General features: G+C 47.4%; 1 protein-coding gene across 3 annotated transcripts; it reads right to left on the reverse strand.

The window, feature by feature from the left end:
* Nucleotides 1–15,671, reverse strand: RBM14 (RNA binding motif protein 14). Of its 3 annotated transcripts, none has more exons than XM_060104125.1 (3): nt 15,230–15,671; nt 8,428–9,889; nt 6,769–7,651 (listed from the first exon to the last, which is right to left on the reverse strand). In XM_060104125.1, exons 1-3 carry the CDS (start codon nt 15,564–15,566, stop codon nt 7,444–7,446), a joined length of 2,007 nt encoding a protein of 668 aa, XP_059960108.1. In that variant the 5' UTR covers nt 15,567–15,671; the 3' UTR covers nt 6,769–7,443. The 3 variants fall into 3 exon arrangements, with proteins under 3 accessions (XP_059960110.1, XP_059960108.1, XP_059960109.1); XM_060104126.1 differs by lacking the exon at nt 15,230–15,671 and adding an exon at nt 14,723–15,162; XM_060104127.1 differs by lacking the exons at nt 6,769–7,651; nt 8,428–9,889 and adding an exon at nt 1–93.
* Nucleotides 15,672–25,787: the final 10,116 nt, after the last annotated feature.

A 25,787-nucleotide genomic window follows, 5' to 3' on the forward strand; every position in this document is an offset into this window, starting at 1 on the left:
TACCACCGGACTGGCCGTTCAATAAAATAAAAGGCAGGCATTCCCGTAGATCCTCTTCCTGATTGGTTACCACGAACGCCAATTACCTGAGGCCTGGAAGAGGTGGAAACGTCAGTAACCCCAAAGAGTTTATACGAAAGCCAATGAGCACCTCTCTCGACAAACCGAGGTCACTGATTGGATGGAAGGTCGGCGTGAGGGAGGAACTACCAACGTGGGCTTCGCTGGCGGGGTTCCGCCCGCCATTAGGCGGAGCGAGCTAGGGATCCGGTGTGGCGGTCTTCAGCTTCATGGCGCCAACTTTGTTAAGCTTCCACATTTCGCTACTCCACGTGCGCTCCACTTTGCCTTCTACCCCACACTTCTCCCTCTAATCTCCCACACGCCATCCCCCTCGAAGCCAGGGTGCTGCGGGCGGTAGCTTACGCAGACCCCAGAAGCCAGGTAAGAAAAATAGCAAAGCTTCCCACCTGAAGAAACCAACCTCCTCCTTTGGCCAAGAATCCGCACTGGCGCCCTGGGAGTCCCGGAGCTACCCCCACATTGAAACTACTTTCATAGGTGGTGAAAGGAACTCTGAAAACGGTTAATGGGCTCAGCTTCAATTAGGGTATAAAGGCCCCGACGTCGGCTCGGTTGAGGGCTGCATTACTCAGGAGGCGCCGAAGAGACAAGTTCCTTCGAGGAACCAGCCTCCCGGGGTCCAAGATGAAGAAAAGGCTTCTGTGTGACCGTGGAGATTGCGCATACACCCCCACCCCGCCCTGAGAAAAAACTAGAGCAGCAAAGTTTTTTGTTTTATTTTATTGGGCGCCATCAGCCAGAGCTGTAGGTTTAAACTCCTAGAACCGACCTTCGAGGGAAGAGCCTAAGTCACAACCAGCTATAAGCAAAACACAACCCAAACAGCATTCTCCAGAGGGTCCAGCTTCCCTCATCACATTTTTTATCATCCTTTGGCTTCTTCACATAATCCCATAATTCACTGAACAAGCAAGGACCCTTTTGCAAGGCAGCTTTTGAAGAGGGAGTTAAAAAGGGGGATGGAAGAACTTAAAACATGATAAAAGCAGTGAGGAAAGGGATCATCAGGAGTGAAGATGACAAAAGCAGAACATACAACCGTTCAAAGCAGCCCCCCCGAACGGGGTGGGGATCATAAAGAGAAAGGTGAAGTCAAAGTTATGGAAATAGATTTAAAACCTGACGTGACTCAGAAATCAAACGGGGAATTGGTCAAGAATTTATTCTAGGGTGGGAAAAGGCAGGAATCTAAAAATGTCACATTTACAAATGTAGTGGTCACTAATCTTGGTCCATTTTCATTGTGGATCCTGATGCTGACACTGCGGCTCTGAATAAAGGCCAAAGGATCAGTGATGAAGAAAACCAAACTGCATGTTAGCTGCAAGTGTGCCCTCTGGAGGGGCCCTGCATCGGAAGGTGGTCACAACTCCATGTGCGCAGGATCGGAAACACATCTGGTATAGAAATCCTTTCAGCTCCTTTGTTTGTTCTTCCAAAATTTTTGTCCTAATAGCCTTGGAGATAAAACTTTCTTCCAAAATACCAAAGCATATGAGATCAGCGTACTCTATGAAGCTAGGAATCTCTCCAAGTCCAAAGGGGAAAAACTGGGAATAGAAATCTTCTCGGGATCACAGTTCAGGCCAGTTTGCAGACCACCACCCACACCCACCCCCTGATCTAATTATATTCTTGGTTTACCTTCGGAAAGCCCTCTAGGTCCAGTTACATTTGTTTCATTTTGCAAGCTCATCCAACTGAGTAAACCACATTAAATCATTCCCCTGCTTTTTAAATTAAAACCCATGGCAACTGGAAAAGTTTCGATTCACACTACCCAATCTGGTTGTTGCCAGAATCTCCCAATCTCTCTAACAATTCTCCCACCCCCATCCCTAACACACCCCACCCCAACTATGCTCCAGCACACTGGCCCCTTTGTCCCAAGCTCATTCAGACTGAAATGTTCTTTCTCCAGGTCCTTCACTGGCCACCCCATCTAAACACAGCCCCCCACTCCAACGCTACACCTCGGAACTCTATCCCATGACTCCATGTTGTTTTTCCAAATACTTACCACCACTTGAAATCCTATTTGTTCGTTCATTTTCTGACTCCCTCCCACCCCCTGCCCCCAGCAAATACTTGTTCTACAGGGGCAAGGACCTTTTCTTGTCTACTATTACCCTGTGTTAAAACTGCCCCTGGCACATGGTAAGCACTCAAATAATATTTGTTGACTAACTTAACAAATAGATAACACGAGTTAAATTCTTGATAGCCAAGAGGAGAGAAATGACTTTGGATTTGCAGTATCAGCTTAAGAACATGGACACTTAGTACTAAAAACAAGCCCTTTTGCTCTTATCACCTAGTATACTTTCCAGTCTCCCTCAAACATAAAAAGCCCAAAAGCCAGGGGTAACTTATGCTACAGCTTCTGATCACCAGGATTACGTTTGACAAATGCTGCAAGATGAAGCTTTAGGTAGTGAGATTTGTAGCTCCAGTGTCTCCATACTGATGTTCATTTACCCAACTGTATTTTACCAAAATACTTAAAAATTAAAGGTTTTTAAATTAAGGATATCTGGTCCAAACCCTCTACCTTACCACACCAACTACAGAGAATCGGATGTTTTAAAGGCACCTTGTCTGGAACACTGAAAATGGCCACTTTGGTGATTCTTCTGATCAGGTTACCAAGCCTCTAAATTAAAAGATAAAGCAACTTGTCCAAAGTCATCTAGCCTTTCTGTCAGAGCCAAGCATAAATATGTTCTGGATCCACATCTTGAAGAGATGAAAAAGGCTGGAGCCTGGGCTCTTGAAAGGGAAATGAGGAACAAATCCAAATTCAGGGGGAAACACTGTTGTCAGGGTAGACCACTCAAATGTGAGTAAGCAATCTATTTGTTTCAAACCCTTTCACACTCTTAGGAATGTATACAACTTATATACCTAATAACTCTGGCTCCTAATCCAGAAATGAGTTACTGGTATAATAAGGGCTCAAATTAAAAACCAGTCATCTCCAGGGATGTTCAGAGGGAGCCACTAGGCCAGTCAGCAAACTTCCTAAGCCTCCAATGGCACTGCCAGCTACACACTCTAAGCCTCCCCTTAATGTCTGTGCAGGGCCCCTACTCCATACCTTTCTTCTCTATACCTAGGGGAATCTGACCCCCAGGACACGACACTGTTGTCTGACACTGGAGGTGGCCCAAACTGGTATGGTCCAGTGGCCTACATCACACCTAGGTACCACTCATTACAGAAATCCCCCTTCTTCACTGTTACTCATACGTGTTGTACTTACACCTACACCCAAAGTCCTTTGCTCAGCTGTGTGCTCCCCTACGCAGTCCCAATCTCCCCAGAATGTTCTAACTCCTTATTTCTGACATGGCTAGCATTTAATGAGCAGTGATTATATATGAGGCTCTACATCTGCTACGTGTTATTTGCTCCAACAGTCCTGGATGGTTCAAAATGGCTGGTTCAATTCCTTGATCCACTACTTTCTAGCCATGTGATCTTCAGAAGTTACTTAACCTACAGCCTCAATTTCCAAAATAGGTTTAAAAGTACCTAATACAGGCCTCCCTGGTGGTGCAGTGGTTGAGAGTCCGCCTGCCGATGCAAGGGACACGGGTTCGTGCCCCGGTCCAGGACGATCCCACATGCCACGGAGCGGCTGGGCCGGTGAGCCATGGCAGCTGAGCCTGCGCGTCCGGAGCCTGTGCTCCACAACGGGAGAGGTCACAACAGTGAGAGGCCCACGTACCGCAAAAAAAAAAAAAAAAAAAAAAAAAAAAGTACCTAATACGTTTGAGTTGCAATGAAGGTAAAATGAAATATATGAAAAGCACTTTTAACGATGCTTAGCATGTGTCCAATAGATGTTAACGATTTTCCCTATCTCACAGATGAAAAAACTTAGGTAGAATTCCTGACATGTCCAACATCACCCAGATAAGTGGCAGAACCGGGATTCAAACTCAGGAAGCCTGATTTTAGAGCCAACACCCTCAGTAATTCTCTCTGTACCAAGTCAGTTTTCAAATCAATCAAATCCCATCTCCAGTTTTCTCTAGTGGGGCTGCCCCATCCTCTCCTTCCTTACCTGTCACTTCCCTAGCATTGCTTATTAACTATAACTAGTTCATCGAGGTAGGTCCTGCCCCGACCATCGACTTCCCAAGATCAGCCCAAGGGCTCAGCTACCTGAACACTGTATTTCCAGTACTACAGACACGCAATATTTCTAATGATTTACAGCTAGACTTGAAATCATTTATTAATAACTTTTTCTTCCTGGAAAACTAGATTCTACCCTTTATGATCTTTTTAAAGGTTCCTATAGAATTTAGGTGAATAAGAATTTTCCACCCATCACATCCATCTTATCTTCTTTATTACCCAAACTCCTATTACATTACATACTAGTCCATAAATCTAGGAAATTAATTTTCATTATGACCTTAGTCATCCCACATTATAGTCAGCTTACTTGGCTTGACAGGACAAAATGACTGCAGAACCAACAGTCTGCGCACAGACTTTGGCAGAGCTTAATTGATGGGCATGACTAGAAAGGCAGCCTACCCATGGAGGCTGACCACTCAGTGATAGTCCCGTTACCTCCAGTACAAGGGATGGGGCCCCAGGCCTACCCCAGACAGAATCTGAAACAAGGTCCAAACCGCAGAAGAGAAGAGGCTGAAGAGGGGAGAAGTCTTTACATAGTCTTGTTCCAGGAATAAACCATCTAAAGCTTCTCCAATGAAGGTCAAGTTATAGAGGTGATAGATCAGAAGAGCAAAGATCTGAAGGACACTGGGAGCGCATATTCCCACCCGCCTCTCCCAAAACACACATTAAATGTCTATCCTCCCATTCACTCAACCCAACCGTCTCCAAGTTATAGGACCCTGGAAATCAGAAATCCACAAAAAGCAAAGTATGAAGAGTGGGCTATAGAATTAACACAGGTGGCATAATTTACAGAGGGAGGGAATTTTAAAACGATCTGCAAGAAAGAGGAAAATGACAAATGATTTAGCTTTAGCTCCTTCTAGCTTAAATGAGAAGCCTGGCAGCAGAGGCAACAAGGGCATCAGGACCTAAAGATAATAAGCAGAGTGATCATCTAGGCCAGGTCACTCTGAAGAACTTGGGCTGCAATAAAGAAATACCAGCACTGGCCCCGAGAGCACATTAGGCTATTTTTCATAGGAACCATGGGATTGGGACAGTGGCAGAACCCTCACTGGAGAGAAAGATGACAGAAAGCCACTGACAAAGAAAGAAGTAATTACAAATACACGAAGGCCACAATCACAGCACTACAATTAACCAACCCTTGATTTTCCAGGGAAATAACCAGAGCTAAGCCTGTTAGCTTGGCCCTGAGATTACCCAACCCTCACTGCAGAAAAGTAACAAAAAACCTATCAAATTTGTCCTCCTCCCAGTCCTGCAAACAAATGAAAAGGAGCAGCAAAGCACCTGAAGGCAAAGTAGTGAGCAGAAAGAAAAGCAAGGAAGGGCACTATGGCCTCAGTACCCCTGAGATTACCCCCAGTTTGCATCCACAAATAGGAGCTCACAGTTAAACAAAGGCCATATGCTTTTGCCCACTGGGCAGAGGGAAGAGAACACCTGGGGCAAACTACTCTGTCACAGGGAAGTTCACAAGAAACCAGTGAAGGAAGCAGAAGAGAACCCACGTGAACTCCATTTGACTGACCCCCCCCCCAAAATCACCTTGCCCCAACAGACTCCCAAATTTATAAAGCCCCCTTTCCCAAAGGAATGTCAGTTTCCTGTCACCACCCTACCCAACCAGTCTTTCATTCACCCATCATAAAGCCCAAGCCTCTATCTTGTCCATGGCTGGAATTGTCTTATTTTGTGCCCAGGTCCTCTGAACCCCTAGTCCCAGAATGAAAGTATAAACAATCAATTCCTCAGCCTATCCCAGCATCCCTATTTGGTCATGCTTGCACCTCTCCCCCTTCCTGGAGTCTATCATAACACCTGCAAATATAAACCCAACAAGCAAACATCTGGAAACCCTAACAAATGGAGATAGGCAATTTGAGTCTCAGGTGACTATGACGACAGGGTTTGGCAGGACGCAGGAAGGACACTCCGTGCTGATGTTCGACATGCGAAATACCAGGTCTATAGCCAGAATCCCCCACACCGGCTTCCACTGTCCCAACCACAGGGCATTACCAGACAGTGACATGACCCCCCACCCCAACTACTGGCTCCTTCCCAGGTGCCAGCCCCAGTACTCACTGGAGCCCACTGCCTGAAGGACCTGCTAGCCTCATAAGCACCAAAGTCACCCATTCCCCACTTCTCACTTGAGAAGCCAAACCCCAGAACCACCCTGCTGGAGCCCAGGGTTTTCCTGAACTGGAAACAAGTCAAGGAAAATAGTCAAGCACAGGCAAGGAAAATGGGCAGTAAATTTACTGCATTTTGGTGTGATTAACTCAAGCTGAAGCAACTTGGGCCAGACTCTCCAGTCCTAAAGATGGCAGACTAGCAGAACGACGATGGGTTAAATCCCTCTGGCAGCAGGGAAATCATTCTAATTCCTACATTCAAACCCCTTTCCTCATCTGCCCTGGGTTCTCTGGCCACCCTCCCTTTAGTTGTCATGTCTTCCTGGATGTCAAACTGGCTTCTCTGAAACTGAGTGCAATCAAGACAATGACAACCAGGTTTCCAAACTGCAAATCGCCCCAAGTTTTATTTGTAGTCCATACAAAAGGGAAAAAAAATTAAGGTTTTCTAACACCACCTACTTGGGGAGATGGGGAAGTGGACTGTGCTGCACAGCATCAGCTAGAACATCAGGGGTCAGTAGGGATCTGGACATATACCAACCAACTGTCCCAACAGGAACTCAGTCTCAACACAGTCTATAGAGGGACAAAGTCAGGGCCCCCTGGACAACTGGCACAGCTTGGCGCATAGGAAATGGTAAGCTAACCCCCTTCTTGGCCTCCCTCACATCTAAAAAGAAAAAGGCGCCGCCGACCTCAGCTGCAGGTTGCTTCCCCATCCAGACGACCTTAAATATCGCGCACAAAAATAAAAGGGAGCCAGGAAAAAAATAAAAACATAAAAGAAATTCCCATCCTGGGGAGATGGGAGGCAGGGGAGAGGGGAACCGCAGACCTAGAGCCAGTAGCAAGATTTGCTGCTGAGGCGAAGGAATAAAGTAGGTTACTGCCGAACACTCAAAAGGATCGTCTCCTGGGGAAGGCCCACATGGTAAAGGGGATGAAAAACCGCAAACAGGAGAGGTATGGGCCAGTGGTTACAACCTGGGTCTGCACCCTACCCCACGTCTCCTCTCCTTCCCTCCCTGTGGAGCCCTGTCCCAGGATGGCCCTACATGCGACGCTGGTAGCCAGAGTGCATCTGAGCTGCCCGCAGGTAATCATTATAGGAGCCCGAATAGCGTGCGTAATCGGAATGGGCATCGGGCAGGCGACGGTAATCCAGCGAGGACTTTGTCGGCGAGCGGCGGAACGAAAGCTGCGACTCTGATAAACGGCGGTAATCAGAGAGCTCGGCTAAACGCCGGTCGGAACCATACCTAGTCGAGAGAAGAAGACAGTTGGTGAATGAGACAATTGAGGGGAGGGCTCCAGGTGGGCACAGGGGAGATGCCAATGGGGATAGGGAGGGTGTAATCAGATTGGTCTCCAACAAACAAGATTTTGCCAGAAGGCTCAACATCCTATCCAGGGCAAGAAATCAACCCTGGTCCAACTCAGTGGGAAACCAAGCCCACCACTGAAGACCTCCCTTCTGAACTGGCCAAGGTGGATTCTGGTCTGCATTCCCAAACCACAGACAAACTATCCCCACCCTTGGGCCCTGCAGAGAAAGACCTTGGTTGTTTACCAACAGAACGGCGGACGAAAGCAAGGTCCCCAACTTCCCAAAGAGTGGACGCACCACATACACCCTGCCTTCAGCCAGTGACTGCCAAAGGGACTACTCTTTCAAACCCACCCCCACCAAAGGCCAGGACAACCACGTAACAGGCTTAAGGATCCTTCAGACAGTGGGAAAGACTATGGGCCACAATCTTGCAGGCAGTAGCTCCAATAGCACTTGGGCTAGCCTTGACAGGTGACACTTTTCCCAGCCTGACTAGCTGATACCACCCCAGTCTGAGCACTATGCTCCACCTGAACCCTGGTGACCAGGCAAGTTCACAGACATCACCCCCCTCGGCTTCTGGACATCCCACAGGAGTAGAGAAGACCAAGGGAGGGGCCGATGGCTCCAGTTTCCCTCCCATGCCAACCTCAGCCCCTTGCCCTGAGCCCCAGCTGGGGGCAGAGGCGGGGGGGCATACAGTACCTTTTCGACATGGCGACAGCCTTTTTGTACGGATCGTCGTAGCTGGCCCGGGGTGGGGAGAGGCGCGTACGCTCATAGGGCGGCGGGGTGCTGTTGGCGTTGGCAACGGCCCCCTGGGACATGGACAGGTAGGCTGCAGACGGCTGACCTGCCCCATCGTAGGCATTGCCCGGCTGGCCACGGTAGGAGGCAGCAGCCTGAGGATGCTGCTGTGCAGCATAGGAAGCAGCCAATGAGGCTGATGATTGAGTGCGGTAAGGAGCTGCCAGGGTGGCAGAAGGTTGGGCCCCATAGGCGGCTGCAGCACCATAGGAGCCAGTGGCCGCAGCAGCTGACTGAGCCCCATACGAGCCTGACAGGCCCATTGATGCTTGAGCCCCATAACTATTCAGCTGGGTCTGAACAACTGGCTGGGCCCCATAGGAGCCAGCCATTGGGGTAGTGGCTTGTGCAGCATACGCAGCTGGCTGGCTAGCATAAGCAGCAGCTGTAGCTGGTTGTGCCACATAGGCAGCAGGTTGGGAAGAATAGGAAGCAGCCTGTTGTGCAGCGTATGGGGCAGACTGGGCATTATAAGAGGCCGAAGGCTGGGCACTGTAAGAAGCTGCCTGGGCCCCATAAGCTAGTGAAGAGGCTGCAGACTGGGCCCCATAGGAGGCTGCCTGGGCCCCATAGGAGCCTAGGGAGGAAGCTGCTCCCTGGGTGTTGTAGGAGGAGGCAGCCGCACGAACCCCATAGGAAGAGGCAGCCTGCGCCCCATAAGATGGCTGGTTACCATAGGAGGCAAGGGAGGAGCCCTGAGCCCCATAGGAGTTGAGCGAAGAAGCCGCAGCTGGCTGACCCCCATAGGAGGAGAGGGCCGAGGCTGAGGGCTGGGCTCCACCATACGGACCAAGCGAGGAAGCTGCGGCAGACTGGGAGCTAGGGCTAGCCAGCTGGCCCCTGTATGGGGCCCCAAGGGAAACAGAGGGCTGAGCGCGGTAAGAGGCTGCCTGGGCTGTCATGGGCTGAGTCCGATAACCGACACCCAAAGAGGCAGAAGGCTGGGCCCTGTAGGCAGCGCCCAGTGACACTGAGGGCTGGGCCCGGTAGGTGGCTGGCTGGGCCGTCAGAGGAGCCACATACGAGGCTCGGGGAGGTGAACGGCGCAGGGGGCTGCGGTCGCGACCAAAGAAGGGTGGTGTGGGCTGACGGGCTTGCCCATCAAAGCCACCAGTGCTGTTGCCAAAAGCCTGCTGGTAGTCGAAGGTGGCAGAGAAGCCACCAGTTCCGGGGAATGCCGTATCCCCAGCCCCTGGTTTCTTGGTCTTGTCCCCAGACTGGATAGCCAGGCCAGGCCCCTTCTTCTGACCCTTGGTTGAGAGTTCCACGTTGATGCGCTTGCCCTTCACTTCTTTGCCGTTGAGCTGCGCGATGGCGGCTTTGGCATCTGCTTCCTTCTCCATGTGAACAAACGCGTAGTCTGATAAAGCAGCAGACAGAGGGTTAGCAATTAGGGGGGCGGGGCATGCTACCTGATGGGTCCCAAACTGGACACACCAACAGCACCCAGCTGTTGCCAGCTACCTCCAGGCCTCCAAACCCTCCTCTCCAGGAGTAGGTCATAAAATGTGGCTCCCATATAACAAAGCTTCTGACTGTCCCAAGCAGGCAGCTTTGTCTATGGCTTTCTTCCCATTCTCCCCGTTCCCCCTGCCACCTCACCCAACTTCCTGGTGAGAGAAGAAAGAGCAAAGATGAACAGCAACACAGGATAAAAATCTTCACATCTCCTGTAAGTATAAACGAGCAGACAAAAAGCAGAAAGCATTCCTGGATCACTCAATTATTCAGTATTGTCTATCCCAAGATTACCAAACACTACTGTTCACCTTTGAGGCTTAACTCTCAAACACTGGAAATGACCACTTATGTCTTGGAATGACCCATGTCTCAGCCCAGGGTCCAATTAAGGCAGGAGAGCTACACTGCAATGCACAGTCCATGAAATTCCTCCAGTATGATCTCCCCTTTTCCCACAGTACTTCCCAGTTTTCAAAGCACTTCCATGCACAGGACCTCATTTGGGCCTCACAACAATCCCAGGAGGCAGGCAGAGCAAAGGATCATTATCCCCATTTTACAGGTGGGCAAACACACTCAGAGAATTTATATGGCTTGCCACAAAACCATGTGTCAGACCCAGGAACAGAATCCCAGCTCTCCATGCCTCTTCACTACACCAGTCTACCCCTGAGAAGTCAATGTGTAAGGCAGGATTGTGTATTAAGACTAGACATTTAAGCTTAGAAGGGGAGAAGCTGGACCTCACATAAGCCAATAAGATGTGGGAATGGAAACTGAGCCTCCTGGCTGAGTTCAGGCCCAAGGCACACACACGCCCTCCACCCCCAGGCTACATTACATCAGAGGTTACTCATCAAGAGACAGAAGTATTCCTTACCCCTTGGGCTTCTGTTCACAGAAAAGATTTGGTTTCTCAGCTTCACAGCAAGAAGCTGCAACTACCGCAGCTAGCAGGCTCTGCCAAGCAGGTTACCCCTCAGGTCCTCATTCAGTTCTAAATGAGCTGTGGTAGGAAAGCCTCTAAGACAGGATGTTGATCTCAAAGTCCTACTCATCTACCGTATAGAACAAGAAAACTTTAGGAAAGGAAGTAATAGGAAGAAATTCTTGTTCACATCCAAACTCACAAACCACAATGGTGCAAGCAGAATCTGAAGAACAATGAAAAAGGTCATGCTGGTGGTAAGTAAGGCCATGCACTTAACCCCATCTGGACCTGTGGCTACTTTTAAAGTCCAAGCACCAGGACCCCATCTCTCTTACATCACTTTAGGAAATGAATTACCTAGATGAAATTACTAAGGTTCCATTCTTGATAAAAAATCCCTTTAAATGGCCTCTAAACAAGTGTCCTAAATTTCTAGAAACTTTCATACTGGGATGCCCTCTCTAGCTGTTCCTATAAAGCAAGCCATTCTCCTGGACGTGAGGCAATGCCACCAACTTGACTCTCATACAAATAAGAATAAAAATAATCAACAGGTAGAAGTCAGAAGTGTGGTATAGCAAAAGGAATCCTGGGGCTAGGCGCTAAAATGCCTCAGCTGAAGATCCAGTTCACTGACTTGCTGTAAGTTCTTACGGAACTTACAATTTATTTCTCCATCTGACAATCTGTCCTATCCACCTCAGAGTTAGAAGATTCAAATGAGATGATAAAAATGCCTTGTAAAGTATGAATAGCTATATAATGATAAAAATCATGATAATTATTCAAGCCTAGGAATAACCACAGGCTTAGTTCCCTACAGATATGATCTTTCATCTCTAATAAAACACAAGAGATACAATGTCGTCTGTAAATGCAAATTTGGAACTAGCCAGAGACGATAAAGGAACAAAATGAACTATCACAACTCTGTCTTCACACCCTTATGGCCAGAACCTGATTCTTCCCAATTGCGAAAGGTGAAAAGCGTTCCTTTCGGCCTAGCCACAGGGCACCAGAACTGTCCTCTCATCTCTCACCTCCAGTTTGGGTACAGTGAGCTAAAAATCAATGCTGGTGGTCCCAGATCTCTTTTAAAGCAAAGGCTGAGCTGACCCTACTACCAGGAGAATGCAATGGCAAGCAGAAAGCAAGAGTGTAGGCAGATTAAAGGGAATTAAAAAAAAACCTTTCAGGCACCATGAGGGACTATTAAGGAACCATACTATATTCCTGGTTAACCTATCCACAAATTCCTAGGACTGGAATAAGCTAGGAAAAAACACCCAACAAAAACTTTCAATGGGTTTACAAGACCAATAGGACGTCACATTACCTACTCCCTACTCAGCTGGGTTTTATTAAGAGACCAACTTGTGAAACTTGAAAATTGAGATTTCATGTGTACAATTCAATTGACCCACAGATAAGCTATATAGCTGATAAAAAGAATTATATCCAATTTATATCAGAGAGTTTCTAAGCCTGATACTGGCGGGAAGTGCGAATAGGTTGTCCAGCTGACTCCATCACATGAGGGCTAACTAACCCTTATCACAGTGAGCAGCTAAACCCAGATCTAGCCCTTCCAAAGATGCCCAGGAACCTAACTACTCCTAGGACAATAAAGAAAAACCAAAGATCTAGAAAACTCCAGGGACCCATCCGCCTGGAGAGGTAGTTCAAGGAAACGGTGACCCCTGGAGGAAATCCATCGCATTTAAAGGGACTAGCAGGCAATGATTTACAGAGCTATCCTAATGGTCTGGTGACATCACAATTCCTCCAGTACCAAAGTTAAGAGAATCCAGAAAAATGAATTTTCCTATTCTCAGAAGAGTAAAAAATTCTAATTTGAAACTACAGAGCTGTATGTAGGAGGAAAGAATGGCCACCCACAACAAAGGAGAGGAAACAGTTTCCTATTCTGCCTTTCAGACTTCTCATGAAATCTAAATGGTTCCTAAAGCTGTCAGCAACTCTCAGACTTCATCCTTGAACACCCAACAGAATGTAGCTGTGGAGAGTGGTTACAATCTGCTGTTGCTATGGAAATTTTTACTCTACAAATCATATCTAAGCTCCTGGAACCAAGCAACTACTTTATTCCCCCTGTGAAATAAAATGGAACTGGCTGTCCTGTGCAATGCCAAGCTTCTGTGCTTTTCAAAGACCTGACAACCAACACAAGATGACTCAATCAAGTGCCCATTCCCAGACCAAGAAATAAGCTATTTATAGAGCCAGAGCCAAGTCTCTTCTACTACATTCCCAACTTAAAAACTTCATTTTCCTTCACTCCAAACAGAAAGGCATCAGTGGAGAATATGATCCTCAAATCTTTACCACAGTCCTTTACCTCAAAATATTATCAGGCACTCTCTTACATATCAGCATAACTACAAACAACAACTAACCACCACTCCCTAAGGAAATCAGTGCATCTCTGCCAATCAAATGTTCGCAAAGGGACAAAATGCCCAAAACTTTCACTCTAACTCTCACAAAGAAACAGTCAGGAGCTCTAAAAACCACATACAGTTACACACTTCACTCCACCCCCCCACTGTCACTTGGTGTCAGCCCCAAGCGAATTCAGGCAAATTTTTAGTTTTCTCTACCAACCCAAAGGAGGCTTCTTGACCAATGAGTTCCATAGAGACTGTCCCCTCAGATGCAAGTTTCTAGACTCCCAATCTAGTAGCCACCTTGTCTGAGAACCACACAAATAAATGTAATAAGTCAATCAAACACAGAACTCTCATAATGAGTCATATACATTTCCTGGCCAGGGGCCCAATCTGATGCCCTTCCCACTCTTTCACTCTAAATAAAAGCAAAAATTCATGCACCATACAGCCTGCCTCATCAGAGCACCCAGAAGGAAAGCCTGATTCCAGATAGTCATCATTTGCATAGCCTGAGTTGAGGAAAACAAAATGCAGTTATTAATGCAGAAGAAGGAATTACTCCTAGTGGTGGAGACTGCAACCCTCACACTTCCCCCAGTTACAGAAAGGATAAGGAATGACCCAAAAGATATATCTTGGTGGAAATGAATAAGCACCTGCTCCCAAATTTATTTACTATCCTCAAAACTTCTCACACAGGGTATGAGCAGCTATGAATCCAACACCGGGAGCAAGGGATCAGATACTCACTCCCAGGTTGCATCCCTGAAGACAGCAAGGCAAAGTTAACTCTCATCTGTTCCCAAGTGGAACAGAAACTGGCCACGTACACAGGGCTATACCTCCAAATCTTGCCAACAAAAAAGAAAGAGCTTAAGAGATAAGAACCCAGACTATGAAAAAAGTCAACTAAGTCCCAAAAAGGAGATCAGGCCTAAATTATGGTGATATATTCTTCTCGAAGAAAAACTAGGGATCTACCCTGACAATTAGACTACTCAAGCAAAGATGACTATTAAGTCCCCACGTCCCCCTCAGAGTGTGCCCCCTTGCAAAATCACCAAGTTTCTAAAAGGATACCGCCCTAGGGCACCGGCTTGACCAGTTAGCTGCTCAGAAGAGGCCGATTCATAAAACAAGCCTTCGTCCACATGCGAAAAGTCGGGGTTTCCAGTTTATAGATGTAAAATCGATCCCAAAGGGAAAAAAAAAGTTTGAGGGAGTTGGAAAGCACAGAATTGCCACGCCTTACCCACCTAACAATACTGAAAGGCCAAAGTGGTTAGGAAGGGGCCCCTCCTGTACCCACGAGTAACTATACCCATCAGTAGACCCACGCCACACAATACTAAAAAATCCCAGCCCAAGAAACTTCCAAGGGCCCCGTTACCTTCCGCTCGGGAGCATTCATCGAGAGGGAACACGACGGTGGCCTTGGGGGGGGTGGGGTTCAGCCCCCACCTTTTCCCTTTTCCCTTGCTCTGACAGACTTCTGAAGAGGAAGTGGGGAAGTGGCGAAATCTTCCCCGCTCCATGATCCGGCTTGTGCCCGTCACTTCCCAATTTCCGCTCGGTGCCAGGCCCAGGAGCCCAGTGGAAGGCGCGCCCACGGTACCCTCCCAAGTCTCTCAGGCGCGTCCCCGGCCCCGCAGCTTGGCTCACAGTGGCCGCCGCACCCACCCAGAGCCGCTTCCTCCCATTTGGTTAATGGTGCCTGGACCGCACGGGAGGAGGGTGGCTCTACCCAACGCGCCCCCAACACCTCCGGCCTCACTCCCGCGGACTTCTCCCAGCCCCCACCGCCAACCGCGCAGTGACCGACCCCCGGGAAAGGGGCGTGGCTAACAAGCAGAGTGCCCCGAGCGCGCCCGCGCCCGCGCGCCCGCCTCCACATTACCTTTCACCACGTCACACTCGATGACGCGTCCGCGGCGCTCGAAGAGGCTGCGCAATTCCTGGCTCGTGCACGCAGCCGATACATTGCCCACGAATATCTTCCAAGTGTTAAGAGGCCGTGGGCGCGACATCTCCACCACGAGCGCGCGCCCCGGCCGCAGCTCGTGGCCATGCAGGGCCTCGATGGCGCGCAGCGCGCCCGCGTTCTCGCGCATGTGCACGAAGGCGAACTGTTTCATGACGGCGCAGCTCATGACCGTGCCGTAGGGCGCAAAGAGAGCTGCCAGCTCCTCCGGCGTCGTATCCGCCCCATCGACATTTCCCACGAATATCTTCATTTTGCCGCCGCCGCAGCCTTCCCGGAGAGCCTGGACCTCTCCTCCAGCGACAGGCGAAACGTCTGACCCACCGGCAGTCCTCCCCAGGAATGGCTGGCGACCGAGAACCCCGCCGCGCAGGCGCTCTGACCTAGCCAATCGGAGCCCAGATCCCGCGTGTCCTGCAGCCAATCAGAGAGGCTGAGAGAAAATGCACTCAGGCGCAGCCAATCCCAGAGGGCCTCGAGCCCGCTCGTTAGCGAAGGGGGTGGGAGAGGGACGACTGCGCGCGACCAACCGCCACTGCCGGGGGGAGGGGGAAGAAGGGCTGGAGAGGGGGATCCGCGTGCGAGGAGCGCAGTGGCTGCAGAGAGGCCTAGTCAGTGAGGCGGCCTCTGGCCTGGGTGGGGCCGGTTTCGGCGGGCCCCAAGAAAAAACTTTGTTCAGTCGGAAGTCAGAGCCCCTCCCATTCTGGCAGCCTAGGCCAAACACGCGCCTAGAGGTGGCAGCGAGTGTCCACGGGAAGGCCCAGCCTGGCGGGAGAAAACAGGACAGACGCCTTCCTTCAGCAAACGACTCCCAGGACTGCCGCCTGTGGTCTGAGAGGACCCTGAGAGGCATTTGCCCTGGAGAAACCCTCGTGCCATTAATTTATTCTTTGGAAACACATTCCCTGAGGTTGCTGAGGTCCTGGCAGACGCTGGAGACGTTGAAAAATCAATAAGAGCCCGCCTCTCCCTTTTATGGACTTTCCAAACGAGGAATGAGATAATATATCTCTGGCGTATGTTTGAAATTTTCCACAATAGAAAGTTTAATAAAATAGGAAATTAAGTCAAAAGAACGGTCCTTAAGAGGGTAAAAATTGAGCCTTTAAATAAAAGAAGAAAAACTTCAAAACTGACGGTTGTACGTATGTAAAAAAGATTTTGCATGGCATTAGACGTCAAAAACAAGAACATGTGACAAGTTCAGGGAAATGTTTGCTTACAAGTTCATGCTACAAATTTTATTGAGAACCTACCCTGTGGGGCAGGACCTAGGATAAAGCAGTGAACAAAAAGTGACAAAAATCCCGACCTTGGAGCTTATATTATGGTGGGGAGAGACAGATAATAACAAGTAAAACATGTAGCCTGCTAGATAGTGATAAAGACTTGGAAGTAACTGAGGGAGCAGACAAGCCATCCTCTGGGGGGAATAATTCCAGCGTGAAAGTACATGTCAGGAAGTCCTGGGGCAGGAGCATGTCTGTCCAAGGAATCACAAGCTAGTGTGGCTGGAGGGGGGAACAGAGTGAATAATAGAGCGTAAGGATGGGGAGGAGGTGTAGCACCTTGTGGGCCATTGAAGTAATTTTGGCTTTCACTCTTAGTGAGACCGGAAGTCTAGAGAGCAGAGGGGTTCATCTGATCTGACTTATCTTTCATAGTTTTATAAGTATCATTCTGGCTGCTATTGAAATGGGTAAAAACAAAGAGAAAACAGTCATTTGCTCAGAACAATTATCACTATGGCAAAAATCCAGGAGAGAGGGACTTCCCTGGAGGTCCAGTGGTTAGGACTCCACACTTCCCCTGCAGTGGGCTTGGGTTCAATCCCTGGTCGGGAGAAACTAAGATCCCTTATGCAGCGCGGCCAAAAAAAAATCCAGGAAAGAGATGATGGTGACATGGATCAGGGTGGCTGCAGTAGAATTCAGGGGAAGTGCTCAGATTTGGATATAGTAGTTTGAAGTTACAGCCAACAGAATGTGCGATCGGATGTGAGCTGTGAGAAAAGTCAAAGATGACGCCAGGTAAATGGAAACATGGAGTTGCCATTTATTGAGATAGGGAACATTGTGGATGATCAGGACATAATAAGTTGTTTTTTGTTTTGTTTTGTTTTTTGTTTTTTTTTGTTTTTGGCCATGCATCGCCACTTGTGGGATCTTAGCTCCCCGACCAGGGATCAAACCCAGGCCCACAGAAGTGAAAGCATGGAGTCCTAACCACTGGACTGCCAGGGAGTTCCCTGGACATAATAAGTTTGAGATGCCTCTAAGTCATCAAGTGGAGGTACCAATGGACAATTAGATATGTGTCTGGAGTTCAGGGCAGAGGTCTGGGCTGAAGGTACAAATTTGTGAGTCTAAGGAGTTAATATCTATACTGTACAAAGAACTACAAACTGATAGGAAAAAAAGATGAGATAAATATGCCAAGGATGCTAACTGGTAATTTTATAGGAAAAGAAGTACAAATAGCCAATAAACAAGAAACTTCATTGCTAGTCAGGGAAATGCAATTTCCTGAGAAAATGAAAACGTTTTTGCCCCTCAGATGTGCAAAAAATTCAAAAGATTTATATCTGTTGGTGGTAAGGGTGTGAGGAAATTACACTCACAGATTGTATCTATGAACTACATATGTAGTGTGAACTCTACATCCTTCTTGGTAAGTATTCTGCCAATATCAAAACTTTAAATGTAGTGAGCTGGGATTTCCCTGGTGGTGCAGTGGTTAAGAATCCGCCTGCCAATGCAGGGGAGACGGGTTCGATCCCTGGTCTGGGAAGATCCCACATGCCATGGAGCAACTAAGCCCATGAGCCACAGCTACTGAAGCCCACATGCCTGGAGCCCGTGCTCCACAGCAAGAGAAGCCAGCACAATGAGGAGCCCACGCACCACAACAAAGAGTAGGCCCCGCTCACCATAACTAGAGAAAGCCCACACAGCAATGAAGACCCAACACAGCCAAAAAAATAAAAAAATAAATAAATAAATGTAGTGAGCCTTTAACATAGTAATCCTGCTTTGGAAATCTAGCCTACAGAAAACTCATCAATAAGGATATTGGTATAAATTTATTTATTGTTGCATTGTTTGTAGTAGCAAGCAGTGGAAGCAACCTGAATGTCCATAAATAAGGAAATATTGACTTATGATGGAATATTATGTTGCTATTAAAAATAGGTCAGGGGACTTCCCTGGCAGTCCAGTGGTTAAGACTCTGCACTTCCACTGCAGGGGGCACAGGTTCCATCCCTGGTCAGGGAACTAAGATCCCACATGCCCCAAGGCAAAAAAAAAAAACCTCTATAAATAAAAATAGGTCAGAATCTATTGACATGGAAGGATGACCATAATTTAAGAGGGAAAAAATGTAATTATATAACATTACATCTTTCTAAGCTGTAGGTGAAAAAACCCTCAATATAATATACATACATTTTTTCAGCAAAGAAAAATAATATTGGTTACCTCAGTGGGATGAGATGGGAGTTAATTTTTTTATGCTTTTGTGTATCCTTAGACTTTCAACAATGAGCATCTAATTCTTTTATAATTTAAAAAAGTACACTATAAGGAGGAAAAGAGGGGCACCATTTTGATACCACCCTGATATATTCACAAATCCAAACTGCTGGCACTATTCTCAGAGCAGGGTATCAGCAGGCCTCTGGACACCCAGGGCACATAGTCTTTTAAAAGGATTCGTGGTGGCAGTTCCAAAAAATCCTGGGTTTAAAGTCAGAACACTGCAATAGAAATATAATGTGAAACCCATATGTGCTTTTAACTTTTCTGGTATCCGCTTTAAAAAATAAAAAGAAACAGGTAAAATTAACTTTAACAATATATCTTATTTAACCCAATATTTCTTCAAAAAATTATTTCTTCATGTTATCAATATAAAAATTCTTGATAAGATATTTTACATTCTTTTCCTTCAACTAAGTCTTTGAAATACATTATGTATTGGACACTTACAGCACATCTCATTTTGGACGGGCCACATTTCAAGTGTTCAGTATGTAGCCACATGTGGCCAGTGGCTGCCATCTTGGCTAGTGCAGGTTTAGCTCTCTTCTTGAAATGGCCTTTAGATCGTGAAGAAACATCCTTTGGAAAAGCAAAACTTCAACGTTGGGGATACATGTGATTTTTAAAAATAGCCCTATATTTTTCAGAGCCAAGTGTGAGGAATGAGGATTAGCAGGAAGATCAAGCTCAGAAATATCCATCAACAAATAGTCAGAGCTGCCGAGGATTCTTCAGGATGAGCCAGGCCAGGCCAGGCTGACCCAAACCCTTTAAAGATCAGAGACTCAGGGACTTCCCAGGTGGTGCAGTGATTAAGAATCCGCCTGCTGTACCGGGCTTCCCTGGTGGCGCAGTGGTTGAGAGTCCACCTGCCGATGCAGGGGACATGGGTTCGTGCCCCGGTCTGGGAAGATCCCACATGCCACGGAGCAGCTGGGCCCATGAGCCATGGCCGCTGAGCCTGCGCGTCTGGAGCCTGTGCTCCGCAACGGGAGAGGCCACAACAGTGAGAGGCCCGCGTACTGCAAAAAAAAAAAAAAAAAAAGAATCCGCCTGCCAATGCAGGGGACACGGGTTCGAGCCCTGGTCCGGGAAGATCCCACATGCCGCGGAGCAACTAAGCCCGTGTGCCACAACTACTGAGCCCGTGAGCCACAACTACTGAAACCCGCACGCCTAGAGCCCGTGCTCCGCAACAAGAGAAGCCACTGCAATGAGAAGCCTGCGCACTACAACAAAGAGTAGCCCCCGCTCACCGCAACTAGAGAAAACCTGCACGCAGCAACGGAGACCCAATGCAGCCAATAAATAATTAATTAAAAAAAAATCAGAGACTCAGAGTATCCATTAAGGCTGCATCAAAAATACTTCATTGTTTATAAATAAAATAATAAATAGATAAAATAAATTAGGTTCTAATTATAAACACATTTTTCACCTACAAGGACATCTCAGTTAATTATATTAACAAACCAAAAATTTTTTGGTTTAGTTGGTGACTGTAGTAGGCCAAAGATATCCGTTCCTAATCCCTAGAACCTGTAAGTATTACCATATTTGGAAAAAGGGTCTTTGCAGATGTGATGAATTTAAGGATCTTGAGATGGGGAAATTATCCTCGATTACTTGATTAGGCCCTAAATGCAAGTACCTGTATCCTCATAAGAGGGAGACAGAGGGAGACTTGGCACAAATACACAGAAGGAGAAGGTGATGGGAAGACAGAGTGGGGAGAGTTTTAAAGATGCTGACCTTGAAAGTCGGAGCGATTGGCCGCAAGCCAAGTAATGCCAGCAGTCATCAGAAGCTGGAAGAGGCAAGGAATGGCAAGGATTTTTCCCTAGAGCCTCCAGAGAAACTGTGGCCTTGCTGACACCTTGATTTCAGCCCAGTAGTACTAATTTTCGACTTCTGGCTTCCAGAACTGTAAGAGAATAATGATCTCTTTTAAGCCACCCAGTTTTTGGTAATTTGTTACAACAGCTATGGGAAACAAATAGAGTTGTAAATTGTTTTTTGTTTGTTTGTTTGTTTGTTTTGTGGCACGCAGGCCTCTCACTGTTGTGGCCTCTCCCGTTGCAGAGCACAGGCTCCGGACGTGCAGGCTCAGCGGCCATGGCTCTCGGGCCCAGCCGCTCCGCGGCATGTGGGATCTTCCCGGACCGGGGCACGAACCCGTGTCCCCTGCATCGGCAGGCGGACTCTCAACCACTGTGCCACCAGGGAAGCCCTAAATTGTTTTTTTAACCACACAAATGAAGATATTTTCACAGCATAGACTCATATTATCCTGTTCCGAACTTTTCCCCTTTCGACCCCCTTCCTTCCTGCTCTCCACCCTGTCCTATGTAAGGGTGTGAAAAGCGGAGGCTTGGGGCTGTGGTAGCAGTCACCCTGCAACCAAAATGGGAGGGGGGTGCTAAGAGAAACGTACAGGTCAGGGTGACACAGTGTCCTGACACCACCGAGCCACTGGACCGGCTCTGAATCCTCAAACCTCCAGACTGCTTATCTTATAATTAAATGTCTTAATTGCTTTGACCCCTATTAGGACTCTTGCTACTTGCAGCAGAATTCATCCTAATATAGAATTCAACAGACAGTATCAAAACTGCAAGTAAGAAAAAGCAATACATTTCTCTGGTGATTAGCGATACATTGATTTGCTAATCATCAGGGAAATGCAAATCAAATCACCTTGATTTATCACCTCACACCTGTCAGAATGGATATCATCAGAAAGAACACAGGGAATTCCCTGGCGGTCCAGACAGGTGGTGGGAATGTAAATTGGTGCAGCCACTGTAAAGAACAGTATGGAGGTTTCTCAAAAAATTAAAAATAGAACTACCTCATGACCTAGCAATTCCACTCCTGGGTATATATTGGAAACAAAACAAAAATACTACTTGGAAAAGATACACGCACCCCAATGTTCACAGCAGCATTATTTACTATTGCCAAGATATGGAAGCAACCTACGTGTCCCTCAACTGATGAATGGATAAAGAAGACATGATATATATGTACAATGGGATACTACTCAGCCATAAAAAAGAAAAAAATTTTGCCATTTGCAGCAACATGGATGGACTTGGAGGGCATTATACTAAGAAATAAGTCAGAGAAAGATGAATACTGTATGCTATCACTTATATATGGAATCTAAAAAATACAACAAACTACTGAATATAACAAAAAAGAAGCAGACTCACAGATACAGAGAAGAAGCTAGTGTTTACCAGTGGGGAGGGGGGAGGGGCAGTACAGGGCTGGGGAAGTGGGAGGTACAAACTATTGGGCGTAAGACAGGCTACAAGGATGTAGTGTATAACACAGGGAATATAGCCAATATTTTGTAATAACTTTAAACGGAGTTAAGAACTAAATTATTGCCTGCCATATCAGTAAACAAAGGATTTCACGGCCATCAGCCATCACATTACCCCCGTTTCAGTGAGCCCAGACTCGTACATCTTCCCATACATAGAAAAGTGGTAAATTCCTTAACTTGAGATGTCTGGTTTTCTTTTATTATCAAGTAATCTTCTGAGGTTCTGACTACATTGGTTCTGTTGCAAAACTCCTATATATCCTGGCTCTTCCCCCTTTCTCTTCGGAGCAGTCTCTCAGAGTTATTTGAGATGCTATCTCATGGGCTTGAAGTCCTAAGAATGTCTGCCGAATAAAATATAACTCTCAGGAATTCCTGGCGATCCAGTGGTTAAGACTCCACGCTTTCATTGCTGAGGGTGTGGTTTTGATCCCTGGTCAGGGAACTAAGATCCCACAAGCCTCGTGGTGTGGCAAAAAAAAAAAAAAAAAAAAAAGGAAAAACATAATTCTCAACTTTCAGGTTGTGCGTCTTTTTTTTGTTTTTATTTTTGGTTTTTTTTTTTTTTTGCGATACATGGGCCTCTCACTGTTGTGGCCTCTTCCGTTGTGGAGCACAGGCTCCGGACGCGCAGGCTCAGTGGCCATGGCTCACGGCTCTAGCCGCTCACGGCATATGGAATCTTCCCGTACCGGGGCACGAACCCATGTCCCCTGCATCGGCAGGCGGACTCTCAACCACTGCGCCACCAGGGAAGCCCACAGGTTGAGCGTTTTTATTTTATTTTTTCAGTCGACAGAGTATAACCTTTAAAAACTGTATAAAAATAAATTTTAAAAATTATTTATATCGGGCCTCCCTGGTGGCGCAAGTGGTTGAGAGTCCACCTGCCGATGCAGGGGATACGGGTTCGTGCCCCGGTCTGGGAGGATCCCATATGCCGCGGAGCGGCTGGGCCCGTGAGCCATGGCCGCTGAGCCTGCGCGTCCGGAGCCTGCGCGTCCGGAGCCTGTGCTCCGCAACGGGGGAGGCCACAACAGTGAGAGGCCCGCATACCGCAAAAAAAAAAAAAAAAAAAAATTATTTATATAAAAAAAAAAGACCAGGGGTACTTCCCTGGTAGCACAGGGTTAAGAATCAGCCTGCCAAGGCAGGGGACATGGGCTCAAGCCCTGCCAGGAAGATCCCACATGCCATGGAGCAACTAAGCCTGTGCGCCACAGCTACTGAGCCCACATGCTACAACTACTGAGCCAGCACACCAAGAGCCCATGCTCCGCGACAAGAGAAGCCACCGCAATGAGAAGCCCAAGCATGGCAACCAAGAGTAACCCCCGCTCACCGCAACTAGAGAAAGCCAGCGTGAAGCAATGAAGACCCAACGCAGCCAAAAAAAAAAAAAACACAGTGGTTGGGTGGGACTTCGTGCTCCCAATGCAGGGGGCCCGGGTTGAATCCCTCGACAGGGAACTAGATCACACATGCATGCCGCGACTAAGAGTTTGCATGCCGCAACTAAGGAGCCCGCCTGCTGCAAATAAAACCCAGCACAACCAAATAAATAAATAAATAAATATCTTTAAAAAGATCAGTTTCACACCTTAAAAAAGAGAAAGCAATACAGTTGGGACTTCCCTGGTAGCGCAGATTAAGAATCAGCCTGCCAATGCAGGGGACACAGGTTCGATCCCTGGTCCGGGAAGATCCCACATGCCACGGAGCAACTAAGCCCATGTGCCACAACTACTGAGCCTGCGCTCTAGAGCCCACAAGCCACAATTACTGAACCCACATGCCACAACTACTGAAGTCTGCGTGCCTAAAGCCCGTGCTCCGCAATAAGAGAAGCCCGCACACCGCAACGAAGAGTAGCCCCCGCGCACCGCAACTAGAGAAAGCTCGCGTGCAACAACGAAGACCCAATGCAGCCAAAAATATAAATAAATAAATAAATAAATAAATAAATAAAATTTAAAAAAGCAATAGTCATGTTGTCTAAACATATGGAGGTAAATTCCAGAAGAAATGGCTAAAGGAGTTGAAATCTGTTACCTCTAGAAAGTGGATTTGGGAAGAGATGGGACAGAAATTGCTCTTTTTCATTATAAGCATAGTAGTACTATTTGACTTTTTTTTTTTTTTTTTTCTTTTTGCGGTATGCGGGCCTCTCACTGTTGTGGCCTCTCCCGTTGCGGAGCACAGGCTCCGGATGCGCAGGCCCAGCGGCCATGGCTCACGGGCCCAGCCGCTCCGCGGCATATGGGATCCTCCCAGACCGGGGCACGAACCCGTATCCCCTGCATCGGCAGGCGGACTCTTAACCACTGCGCCACCAGGGAGGCCCTATTTGACTTTTTAAGTTGTGTGCTTATGTTACTTAGATAAAAATCAAAATTTAGGACTTCCCTGGTGGCGCAGTGGTTAAGAATCCGCCTGCCAATGCAGGGGAGACGGGTTCGATCCCTGGTCTGGGAAGATCCCATATGGCATGGAGCAACTGAGCCCATGCGCCACAGCTACTTAGCCTGTGCTCTAGAGCCTATGAACCACAGCTACTGAGCCCACATGCCACAACTGCTGAAGCCCGCATGCCTAGAGCCTGTGCTCCGCAACAAGAGAAGCCACCACAATGAGAAGCCCGGGCACCGCAACGAAGAGTAGCCCCCACTCGCCCCAACTAGAGAAAGCCCGCGTGCAGCAACGAAGACCCAACGCAGCCAAAAATAAATAAATAAATAAATAAAATTTAAAAACTAAAATAAATAAAAATTTATTAATTTTCAAAGCACTTTATTTTTTTTTGCATTGGGTCTTCATTGCCATGCGCAGGCTTTCTCTAGTTGCGGCAAGCAAGGGCTACTCTTTGCTGCGGTGAGCTGGATTCTCATCGCGGTGGCTTCTCTTGTTGCGGAGCACGGGCTCTAGGCGTGCGGGCTTCAGTAGTTGTGGCACACGGGCTCAGTTGCTCCGTGGCACGTGGGATCTTCCCGGACCAGGGCTCGAACCCGTGTTCCCTGCATTGGCAGGCGGATTCTTAACCACTGCACCACCAGGGAAGCCCTCTACTGCTTTTTTAATGTAAATGATTTTTTAATATTGAGATATAGGGAATTCTCTGGCGGCCCAGTGGTTAGGGCTCCACGCTTTCACTGCTGAGGGCCAGGGTTCAATCCCTGCTCAGTGAACTAAGATCCCACAAGCCATGCAGCGCAGCCAACAAAAAAGAGATATAATTCATACAACATAGAATTCACCCCTTTAGTGTATAACTCAGTGGTTTTAGTATATTCACAGGGTGGTGCAACCATCATCACACTATCTAATTCCAGAACATTTTAATCACCCCCAAAAAGAAACCCTATACTTATTAGCTGTCATTCCCCATTCTCCCCTTCACCCATACCCTGGTGACCACTAATTTTTCTGGCTCTTGATTTGCCTATTCAAGACATTTTATATAAATGGAACAATACAAATATATGGCTCACATGTCTGGCTTCTTTCACTTAGCTTAATGTTTTCAAGATTTATCCACATCGCACCTTTTTTTGTTAATCTAAAATAATTTCAAAATAAAGCACTTTCAAAAATTGACTTT

This window comes from Mesoplodon densirostris, chromosome 7 (genome assembly GCF_025265405.1).
Source record: "Mesoplodon densirostris isolate mMesDen1 chromosome 7, mMesDen1 primary haplotype, whole genome shotgun sequence".
In the NCBI taxonomy this organism is placed as follows: Eukaryota; Metazoa; Chordata; class Mammalia; order Artiodactyla; family Ziphiidae; genus Mesoplodon; species Mesoplodon densirostris.